Source organism: Ammodytes marinus (genome assembly GCF_949987685.1).
Source record: "Ammodytes marinus genome assembly, chromosome: 3".
NCBI lineage: Eukaryota > Metazoa > Chordata > Actinopteri > Uranoscopiformes > Ammodytidae > Ammodytes > Ammodytes marinus.
In genome coordinates this window covers 30,413,578-30,425,284 of record NC_137232.1, presented here as the reverse complement: position 1 = coordinate 30,425,284, position 11,707 = coordinate 30,413,578, and the positions used below count along the sequence as shown (strand labels likewise).

The 11,707-nt window shown below is 40.0% G+C and overlaps 1 protein-coding gene across 5 annotated transcripts; it reads right to left on the bottom strand.

The window, feature by feature from the left end:
* Positions 1 to 751: 751 nt before the first annotated feature.
* LOC307271199 (lysosomal amino acid transporter 1 homolog) lies at positions 752 to 8,252 on the bottom strand. Of its 5 annotated transcripts, none has more exons than XM_080053591.1 (9): positions 7,989 to 8,252; positions 7,757 to 7,826; positions 7,405 to 7,676; positions 7,138 to 7,267; positions 6,556 to 6,643; positions 5,900 to 6,009; positions 5,551 to 5,652; positions 3,482 to 3,667; positions 752 to 2,650 (listed from the first exon to the last, which is right to left on the bottom strand). In XM_080053591.1, the coding sequence occupies exons 3-9, from the start codon at positions 7,608 to 7,610 to the stop codon at positions 2,534 to 2,536; spliced, it is 939 nt and encodes a 312-aa protein (XP_079909717.1). In that variant the 5' UTR covers positions 7,611 to 7,676; positions 7,757 to 7,826; positions 7,989 to 8,252; the 3' UTR covers positions 752 to 2,533. The 5 variants fall into 5 exon arrangements, with proteins under 5 accessions (XP_079909717.1, XP_079909719.1, XP_079909715.1 ...); XM_080053593.1 differs by having other exon boundaries at positions 7,757 to 7,786; positions 8,104 to 8,252; XM_080053589.1 differs by having other exon boundaries at positions 7,405 to 7,826.
* Between the last annotated feature and the right edge of the window lie 3,455 nt (positions 8,253 to 11,707).

The window sequence follows — 11,707 nt, the reverse complement described above, 5'->3', positions numbered from 1 at the left end:
GGAGAGCTCGATCAAAAAGCAGATAGCCATGCGAGGGTGGAGGGCTTGGGGACATGCCTGCTACTCCACTAACATAAATCTGTTGTAGGCCTAATCCCATGATAACATCTCAGGAGATAGGCAAATAGGCTAGTATTTTACACTAGGCTACAAACAGGAGGTTTTATGAAAGAAAAAAACAGTAAGCAAGCAAGTAAGTAGCCTAGTCTATCTACTCCATCCTCCTTACAATGGCCTTGATTATTACTGCAGGAATTTCCAACCACAATAATCCCCTTACCAAAGTAAAATATAGCATGTTATAGTAGTCATTACAGTGGCCTTTACATTATGGCATTAGGTGTTGCCTATTGAAAAGGAAACGCACAATCCATAAAGCATTCAAGTACGCTTTTGCTTAAAATAAGTCATACGTTTGAAATAGCCTATAACCTTGGATGCATTAATTAGTTCTCTTGATTTAATTTTTCTTTTCAGTATTAAAACAGTAGCCTTCTAGTAGGCACTCAATCTGAGAAGGGAGTAGGTTACTTAGCAGTTTCTTATGAAGGGGGATAAGCCTACATTATTTTAGCAGTGTGAAGAGTTGTGTCTCCTGCCAAGAACTAACAGAACCTACATTCATTGACATCCATTAAAAAAAACATGTATTTGCTCTCCAATTGTCAGATTCAAATAAATGTGTCACTCTCTTCTTGCTCTGCATCGACAAAACACAGACAAATATCTCAACTGAGGATATTACGGCACATTGAAGTTTATTCAAGTTTTGTACAATAAACACATTGGTTATTACTATACGCATTATAAATACAGCAGGTCATGTCAGGACGTCTTCAGTGAACACACCCTGTCACACAGCTTTGAATTACAATATGACTGGGCATGTAGAGAATATTAAATCCGTGAAAAAAAGTCTTCTTTATACTACATGTTCGTAAGTATACAGGCATAATGCAATAAATGTGTTAGTTTTTATCTGGATTCAAAAAGTCTTACAGACTCATACAGAAATAATTGAGGGGATCGAAAGTATGACTAGTGCAAAATACAATGATAAGCAAAAACTGAAAAAGAAAAAAAGGTTTTCAGTGATTTTTTTTTCTAATTGCATATATTCGCAAACAAATCTTCGGTCACCAAAGTCCAACACTATCTACAAAACTCAACATTATTGCATCACCTGACTGGCTTAGAAAAAAATGTAACAAAACAGCCAGTCATGTTGTTCATATACAGTACATACCAATATATACATATACAATAATAATACATATAAAAATGTAACCTTTTTCAAAATAGGTCATGGTCAATTTAATTTTCCTCTTCCTGTAGAGAAAGATTGTTTCCATTTATTAGTGTGCTTCAATTACAAGCTTTGTCCTCAAGCACGCTGGTAGAAATAAATCCCATCCACACTACTGAGGTAGAGAAATCTAAAAGAAGTGAAAAGCACCTAAGTGAAAGCACCTACTATACACTGTGTGACATCATTTGGCCCTGCATTGTTGATCTGTGCTACTCTGTGAAAAAGCGTAATGAAGCTATCAAGGTGTTTTTTTTTTAATGTATTTGACCAGACCTCTGCTTAAAAATTTGGCGACAGACTTAAAACACATTAAGTGTGCCAACTATTTTTTAACCTTGTTACTTTAACAAGCCTCCCAATAACATCTTCTTAGATCCAACCTACAGTACATTATCAAATACACTGAATATCATTGAATGCCATGATGATGGAGGACAACATAACAAGACAAAATGACAGCTAATGTTGGTCACAGCCCTTACAAAAACGGGGGGAAATAAAAGGTTCCACAGCAGGAAAAACCGCCTTAAATAAATCCCTGTCAATAGTTGAGAAATTAAACGTAATAGAATTCAAACATCATTTTTAAATGGATGTATAGTGCATTTATATTAAGACTTTGTTAAGTTTAAAAAGGCACAAACAACAACATGTGTCTCCAGGAGAGCAGAGCAATGCAACATCCCTTTGAAATAGAAATGAGGCCATTATACACCTGTAGCCAAATGGAAATCTTCCAGGTGGAAGGATGGCCCCCAGCAGCTGTCACATCATCCAGTCTTTTTAAAGTCATTAAAACTATACCAGTCTGCTGTTCTAATGTTTTGCTCAATACAATTCACAAAGGGACATTATTGTGGCTTCCTCCAATACTACTTTGCTTGTGTTGTTTTGGCCCTTAAATACCAAAATGAGATAAACAAATAAAAATACAAAAGTTGCATCTAACCCTGGAAAAAAAAAAAAGTGTACATTTAAACAGGCACTTCTTTCTTCCACACTTGCATCTGTGAAAAGTCACCTGGTATTATATATTTTTTATCTCTGAGTGTGTTTGGTTCCCATTGGCAAAAAAAAAAAAAGACATTCCAGCTTAAGCAAAATACCTGGAGAGGAACAGGCGTTTAAATTCTGTTTAAATGCTCCAAAAGATGGTACTTTATTTACCCTAAGAAAAATATACTGACCAGATATTAACCCTGTAGTAGTTGTCCATACAATGTCTTATAACACCGACAGCTCCACTTCCTCACACAGTAGAGGCTCCACCTCTGGAATGCTGAATAGTGTGCTGCTTTTAGTAGAGTAGTTCTTTCTGTACAGGATGAACTGGGCCGTCACCTGACTTGGTTAAGGCTTAAACAGACCACACACAGAGTTTACAAAATAAGATTGAATTTTTTCTTACTACAACAACTACTGATTTATTTTAATATGATAATGACTACTGTTAGAGCAATAGTCCTGCATTTTAGGGAAAAACAATTATTTGCTTTCTTGCCAAGCATTAGATAAGAAGATCAACACCACTCTTAATTTTTATCCATTCAAGTCTGTATAAGTCTGCAGCCAGTTAACTTAGCTTCGCCTTAAGCATGGGAGCACTGGGAAACACTGGATATGTCCAAAGGTAACAAAACCTATCCAACAGATCAAATCCAATCAGTTTTATGTTTATAGCCCAATGTCACAAATTTGCCTTGCTTCACTTGTCTGTACACAGTACGACACCCTCTGCCCTTAGACCCTTAGCTTGACTGAGGGAAAATTCCCACTAGCACCTCTAAAGATCAAAAATGAACACATTATATCTTATGGGTTAAATCAAAACCAAAAACCAAAGTGTTTCCAACCTATATGCTAAGCTAAGCTAACCGGCTTCTGACATATTAGACTTGAACGAGCAGACATGAGAGTGATATCGAGCATCTCCTCTTATAACTCTCTGCAACAAGGCAAAATAACATTACCTCACGTATGTAGCCCCAATAATAAACTCAAAAAACACGCTGACTGTTGATTTAATTATACTGCGCATGCAAGGATATTCCAAGCAATATTTACTGTATGCAATAACAGGTTCAAGTCCTCACTTACGCTGTTATTATCAGTAGACATGACATCAGTTTGTACAGTCAACGTGTGGATGGACTTGTGCTTTGAAAAGGATACAAAGAAGTCGAGTATGAGGACCCCCAGGCTGCCGATGAGCCAGGCCAGATGTTTGATGATGAAGGTCTGTTTGGAGCCCCTCAGTGCAGGCAGGACCACCATGACGCTCAACCCGTAGGTCCCATTGCCCATCATGGCCAGGGCGAACAGAAGGTAAGAGGTGCCCTCCGTGGACTGTCGCTGGAACTAGGTTGGATAATTGAGATTCAAGTATTTTTCATTAATAGACTGAAAAAGCAGCACAATCTTCTCGTCAATGACTCAATGGGTTACACTGTTATCCCTCTTAGTGTACATATGTGGGAACCCACAGTCAGAGAAAAAAAAGGGAAAGGGTCGGTTGCTACATGATAACCGCAAACCATTTTTCTGTTTCACTCACAACAATCAACTTGCTTTCTATGTACCAAACAGACACAGACATCTGTAACAAGATTGAAGGATAAGGGTGGTGTGTTATTTGATGTTTTTATTTCTTTTAACAAACCACCTGAAGTTGATAACTGATAACAAACCATGAATTCACTCTCCTGCCAAGTACTGTGTATTGTCTGTGGCGAAGCACTGGGTATTGAAAAAGAGCATTTTACGCTGTTAGTTTATTCTAAACGCAAAAAAAAAAACTGAGGCAAGTGTTATTCAGCACAAACTGCAGGAGGGATGTTAGTTCTGCCAGTGTAGCTGAAATACACAGAGGCCAAACAAGTTAATCACTTCTTCCATTATACAGTGTTGTGAAACCAAAGAAACACGTTTAACCTTGACAGAACAATAGGAAATAAGACTTAAATATGTCTCCAATAGTATGAAATGCTGAAGTGTTGCCTGGTAACCCGATGTGAATACACTGTAGATAATACTACATGGGCTGGACTCAAACAATACTAGGTAACCACCAAGTGCTTTCTACAGTGATACTGAAGGTTATGATAAATAATAGGGATATTGATTTTTCTTATCGTTTCACAAAACTGGACAAGCAAGCTGGCATGTTTAAACATGCTGGAATTTCAACATAGCAAATTTGAGTTATACAATCTCCTATAGTCAAATAGAGTGGTGTGTGTGTGTGTGTGTGTGCGTGCGTAGAAGTTCCTATGGCACTAGCGGCAAACTGAGTCGATCCCCCTCTGGTGATTAATAGCTGCAGTCGAGGCCAGGATGTTTCTCCAGCACAACAGCACCATTGTCCTCCATGTCTGGTTCTCATTTTGACACACATGAAGTGTACACAAACACATAACCCCCCCCCCCCTCCATTCAAACACCAGAAGACACTCTCTGTGTATGACTGACGCACATATAAAGGCCAGGACACACCAGCCCGATAATCGCCGTCGTCAAAAAAAAAGACGAATCTGTTTGGTGTGTGCCGTGACGTCGGCCGACGTAGAGGTCGTCGGGCTTGTTTTGAGCCTGTCGGCCGCCGATTGAACATGTTCAATCGGCGGCCGACCGTCTTTCATTTGGAGCAATTTGATTGGTGGAGGGCTAGCGAATCAGTGAAGCCCGGAAGTGAGGCGGGTAGCACAAACAGCTAACAACAGCTAGCCATCGTTTTAATGTGTTTGTTCGTTTCGTTTTGAGAGAACTCGCATGCATCAACCCTTGTTGACTGCTCGACACCATGCTCGACACTCTCTGCTAAAAATTGTGCTCTTATGGTCCATAAATATAAATACGTATTTCTATCTATGTTTATGCTCTAGAGAGATGTCCAATCATTTCCGGCTTTCGTATTTTTTCGGGCCACAATACAGATTAGCGCCGCCTGCTGTTGTGGAGACATTACGTCCCGCGAGCGTACGGAAAATAAACAGTCGTCTCGGTGTGTTCTTTGGCCGCGACGGGAAGACTGGAGCTTCCTGAAACGGCCGACTCCATTTTTTGCGTAGTCGGAACATGTCGGACTGGTGTGTCCTGGCCTTAAGAAGTACTCTAGGACAAGACACATTGTCCAACATCTCCTGTGCTGCTCACGTGCAAAACCAAGTTAAAGCGGGAAAGAAAGGAAAACAAACTCAACACACCTCAATTAAAAAAAAAAACACCAAAAAACTGTCACTTACGTTTTTATATAGCTGGGGGAAGCGTGAGCAGAGGTAGAAGACAGAGGCCAGGTATCCACATATATAGCCAGTTATTTTCACTGAACTAGAGGTAGTTGGACTCTGGCAAAGATGAGGACAAAGAGAGAAGGACCTAGGTCAAAAACATTGCCACTACACAATAAACATTACAATCACAATGAACAATCAGAAGTGAATTAATTTAATAATAAAAAAAATAAAAATAAATTATAGTAATAAAAAACCTTATGAGACTGCAGGGCAAAAAATATTAAAAAAAAATTATTCATGAACACATACACACATGGATTCAAATATATACAGTACACTGCACACACCATGGACCTACCTGGGTGTCTAAAGTTGTGCTATTGTCTACGATGAGTTTGGGTAAAGCCAGGAGCACTACCGTAGCAGCGCCACACCACATGAAGCACAGCCACTTCAACACTGGGCTCTCTAGAGCACACAAAACAAAGAACTGACAGTGAAGACATGCCTTAATTCCCCCCCCCCCCCCCCAAAGAAAATCTGACTGTTTGCATTGGCTGACAATCCCATACATAATTGTCTCTATGTGTTGTTTCACACGAGACAAGTGCGAAAGATATGATTCCATTATTTTGCTGTCATATCGATGAGGTCGCAAGTCCAAAAAGAAAGATGTGTTTTTTTCAGCGCACACACACACAGTACGTACAGTTAGCAGATCATGAAGAGATATTCACTGATTTTGAGAGAAAGGTAACAACAACAAGCCATCCCCAGAATCCTTGACTCCAACTTTAAGTTGACCGTGTCTTACAGCAGACAAAGCCTGGTTTTCACTTTTTGATTTCATGCAGTAAAAAAATAAAAGAATGGATGAGTCATCAACAGGAAATACTTCCCTTTTCATAGTTATGCTTTTCATTAGAACTGATATTGTTGACTCTCACAGCACAGGCAAAAAAGAAGTTGCCGGCTCCATTTAAACATGAGAGCAGAGATAGAGCCGGGCCTTACTTCTGCTGGAGCTGTTCTTGATCTTATAGTAGAGAAACTGGGAGATGAGGATCAGGTCAGTGAAGATGTAGAACACAACTGTGACTATCTGAGAGGGGGACATTGAGAAGAAATTAACAATATGTTGAAAAACTATTCGCTTTTCCATTACATGTGTTGGTTTTGTGTAGATGACATATGGTTAAGACTAAGAGCTTTAAAACATTTTTTTTTAACATAAGTCAACTGACAGTTAAGTGTACAAACAAAGCGTAAGCAGTACCAACATGTCAAAGAGCCAGCAGCAAAAAGAAGGTCTGAGCACACACAGCTGGTCTGAAATGTAATAACTCAGCAATTGCAGCGACCATAAAAGGAAATTACAGTTGGCCAAATCCAATATGACTACTACAACTGAGATGTGTGAGGGAAGGACTGACACTAGGATGGAGTTCACAGCACAGACATACACACTCCTTTAAATTTATTGTTCCTAAGAGGGACATTTGTCTCGTGGCAAAGAGGGACGCTGTAAAATATCTCGAAACCCTTCTATATTGCTCTCTGAGACAGGCATGTGTGTATGTGTGTGTGTGTTTTTACCTGAATGGGCAGCTGGCTGGTGAGGTAGCAGCCTGCAAAGCTGGTCAGGTCTCCACTGAAGAGGAAGAAGAGGAAGCCAAAAGACATGGCCTCCTCCACTTTACCGTTCCTGTAGGCCTCATAGAACTGCCTAGATAGATAGATAGATAGATAGATAGATAGATAGATAGATAGATAGATAGATAGATAGATAGATAGATAGATAGATAATTGATGATAGATGATCCCCTCAAATTGTATTCATCCCAGTGGTATTATACTACTTACGGTAATGCGGACAGCAGGAAGCAGAACATGGATATGAGTCCTATCACCACGCTGCAGTACTCCCAAACATTGTCCACGCACTCCTCGAGCAGGTAAAGGATCCACGGCGTGCCATTGACGCACACCGGCCGGCCCAGCACCGGGGAAGTCCAGTTGGCGGCGGCCACGTCCACACTGCTCCTACCGGGGAAGCGAGCGGTGGCCATGGCGAGATGATGCCGGGCTACCTGCCTGCCTCTCCGGCTGCAGGATCTGTCGTCCTGCCGCTAGGACTGTCTCCGAAATTGTAAGGTGTTTGTTCAGGCAAATTACAAAAAGGAAACCTGATGAAAGCAAGTCTGACTCTGCCTACCTCATAAAACAGATCTGTCATTTGACGAGTCTGCAAGAGAGATAGATCAATAAATCAGATGGCATTGGCACTGTGAAGGAATAGACAAAACGGAAGAAAAAAAGTTAGTTTAATTAGTCGCAAATGATTGATGTAATTACGCCTTTATTTACGTAGCCTAAACCTTATTCATTTTGGCATACGCTATTCATTACAACATTATTCATTGTGATACAAATGCCGGCGAACTCACTTAATTTGCAGTAGCTTTAGACACTGTCATTGTTAGGGTAGGCATTGCATCAGACTTGAGTGACGAGATGCTAACAAACAAAGATGGCTAAAATCTGTTTCCAGTCACCGCTCACCGGACAAAATTGACTGGGCGCAGACTGCAGAGTCTCTGTGGGTCTCCGTTAACTTCCCCCACATCCTCACACGTTTCTTCGAGGGACGGGCACCGCCTTTGGAAGGCATTACAGCTTAGCTAGCCCCCTGATATTGATATTTTCACCCATCACTGGTGGTCCCCAAGCGTCAAGACTTCCGAAATAATATCAAAACATCCTGTAAGAACTTTCACAATAATATCTCAAAAGGCAAAAAAAAAAAAAAAAACGTATATTATATTATATTATATTATATTATATTATATTATATTATATTATATTATATTATATTATATTATATTATATTAGGCCTATATTATATTATATTCTTGATAAAAAGAGAAAATATGAGCAAATAGCAAAATAACATTACCATCCTTCTTCTTTATAAATTAGGTTCTATTATATGTTTCATTCGACCACAAACCTAACATTCCCTTTCCACACTGTATAGGATGTCATTCCAAAGAGAATATGGGCATTTAATTATTATTTTTTTATCGGGAAATGCCTGAAGCAATTACATAATAAGCTTTACTGTGAGACATTTCACTAAGTTAATTTTGGTTAGTTACGGCACTTTAATATAATGTCACACCCGTATTAAAAGTGATCAATCCCACGCTTTTATTTTGAAGGCAAACGGGGACTATACGACCTTTGTTTCTTTCAAGCGCCGAAAACTATTTTCCAGCTTCATTTCCTATGAAAGATGCCCAAGGAAAATACCTAATAGGTCAATGGAAAATACCAAATACCGAAATACACCACTGATCACATGGACCACACTATCATCAATACAATCTAAAGGATAGGCTAATAAAAAGGTTACCATAATGAATCCATAGCCATAAACACTGTTTTCTAAGCTATTAACAAATGGTTAAAAATAAAAACCCATGCCTAAATATTTTTCCTTCAATTGATTTGTGAGTTACTGTCATTTGTTATTTAAACTATAGGCCTACTACTCTGACTGGGCTGGTACTGCAACCACTACTGACAATATTACCAAACTTAATAATTTAACAATATGTTTTTTTTTTATGTTTTAAGACAACGCCTATAAATCATCGGACTAATATTATCCTCTGCCCTACATATTTAGTTGCTCACAGTAGTCTCACTATATGGCATTCAAGCAAACATTAAACAGCATGCCTGAGCTGGGAGAAGAGATTATGGATAACTTTAGTTTGGAATGCAGCCAGACATGCAGTCCACATTTAGGCCTCATCCATCCACAGTTACTGGAACTGGAAAAACATGAATGATGAAAACCTTTGCAAATAGTTTATGTGACCTTACTCACAGTGGCCTACTTAGTAGCTCCCCGGCTTTGAAGCAGCTGAGAAAACAACATAATGATCTGGGCTAATTTGTTAGGTCACTAATGTCATCTTACTTAGGCTACTACTTAGTATATTTCCCGATTGTACTTAAAGGCAGCAGCATCCCAACCCGTCCTTGTTATGGACCTATTATTATTATTATAAAACATCCATGCCCTACCTCTATCCACCTGTTGAGTCGAGCGCATTCTTCGGCCGCACGATGGCGCGCTTTTTCCAATGGTGGTCGACGAGGAGGAGGATGGGATGAATACAAGGCTTGCTCTGTGGGGGGAACTTGAAGCTGTGCAAGGAGGGTGATTTGTGTTGTTGTGTGTGCCGCTTCTGGAGCGAGGGGGCTGCCTGGAGCCACTGAACGAAGCACCACATTCACATTCACTGTCCCTGCGTCCTCGTATCAGGCTGCGCTGAGCAGGTAAGCTGTCCGACGCTGTAGATGTTAGGAATTGAATCAAGGAATTTTTTGTGTGTTATGTCACTAGCGACATGAGGCTTGGCCGGGCTTAATGCATGAATGCCACCCCACATTCCTTGATGTCGGGGAAAGTTGACTGGATGAGGTGAAACCGGTGGTCAGAGCACCGAGGCGCCACAATCTTGTGCATACCTTTTACTGAATAAACGAGAGCGTGCAGGTGGATTGGAGAGGTGTTCTTGTGGGCTGTTACACGCACACTGAAGGGAATATAGGGTTAAATACTTGCATTTATTTGCAGGCTGCACATTTTGTGCTTAGCATATCCTAGGCTATAGAAACAAACTGTGGAGGTAAGATTACAACTGTTGTAGCCTACAGACAAGCACTGCACATTAGGCTAGTGAATATCATTAGGCTTTGCTTTGCTGCAAAAATGTTGGTATCTCGGCTACTTGTGCACCTGCTTTACTTCTTCCACGTAGACGCCCCCTCTCTTTCTTTCTCTGTCTCTGTCTCTCTCTCTGTCTCTCTGTCTCTCTCTCTTTCTCTCTCTCTTGGTGTTTACAGTTTACATACAATTGAGGAATGTGTTCTTTCTGAAAGCTTGAAAGGCAAGTTCAGTTGCATTACTCACATTCATATTTACACACTGTCTCCTGTAAATGCTCTTTTCCAAGTCCAAATCTACTGTTGCTGCTCCATCTGTGTGTGTGTGTGTGTGTGTGTGTGTGTGTGTGTGTGTGTGTGTGTGTGTGTGTGTGTGTGTGTGTGTGTGTGTGTGTGTGTGTGTGTGTGTGTGTGTGTGTAAATACAGAGACGACTCCTCAAGGTCACAGTCTTCTGAGACAGACAGGTGTTTGCTGTCACAGCCGGAATTGTGTTGAACTTGAAGAATGATCTATTCTTATTTTTTATTTAAATTAAACGGATATTAAACTCTAATTTCACCTACATTGTGGAAGAGATTTACTGCGTAGGCTATATAAAACTGTTCTGTGTAAAAAACCTTTAAACTATTGGTGACATAGCATACAATGTATTTATTATTTCATGTCTTTCATTTATCACATAGGTGGAAGCTGGCACTTTTATCACATGGCAGGACACATTAAGGACACACACATAGCTCAAATGTTTTACCCTGCTTCTCTCCACAATGCGTTGACATAAATCAAATATAATAATTTAACATATCTTATTTTGTCATTAAGTTCATATATATACAGACTTTACAATGGAAGTCATTAATTGACAGATTTATTATGTCATCTTTGAATGGGGACGACACACACACTTTTCTATTTAAGGATGAATAAACTGGATTGATGTGGCGTATAAACTTTGTATTATGAGTACTGTGTTTTTACGTGATATTCACTTAGCAAGTTGAAAGCTGTAGTTCCCCATTGGTCCTATCACCTTTTCAACCCACTGTCTAACTCACTCGGGAAGCAGGAAACATAGTTCACGTGGAGGATGCAAGCTAAATCATTCTAAACTTAGAAACGCATTAAACATGCATTGAGAATATCTGAAAGCAGCTTACTATTAAAAGTGCCCTCACATATTTATATGCACTGAACTCATTCCTTTAAGCCTGTTAACTCCTGGGCCAGACCCCTGTTAAAAAAGGCAAAACTAGAACACATTTTCTGCTCAGATTCTTGAGTTTTGGGGCTGCCCTAAAGGGAGTGATGAATATTGCATTTTTGGCGCTGATGCGCTGTTCCAGCCAGCACTTCTTCTCTGTGGAAATCCTCTCAGTAGCGAGGAGTCTCGGAGCACCGTGGCTGAAAACTTGAGAGCAAAGAGG

Coding starts and splice junctions, on each gene's coding strand:
- LOC307271199 (XM_080053589.1), bottom strand. CDS start 7,610: ATGGCCACCGCTCGCTTCCCCGGTAGGAGCAGTGTGGACGTGGCCGCC. Junction 7,268..7,404: donor TTCCTGCTGTCCGCATTACC/GTAAGTAGTATA, acceptor CTATCTATCTAG/GCAGTTCTATGAGGCCTACA. Junction 3,668..5,550: donor TCCCCCAGCTATATAAAAAC/GTAAGTGACAGT, acceptor TATCCAACCTAG/TTCCAGCGACAGTCCACGGA.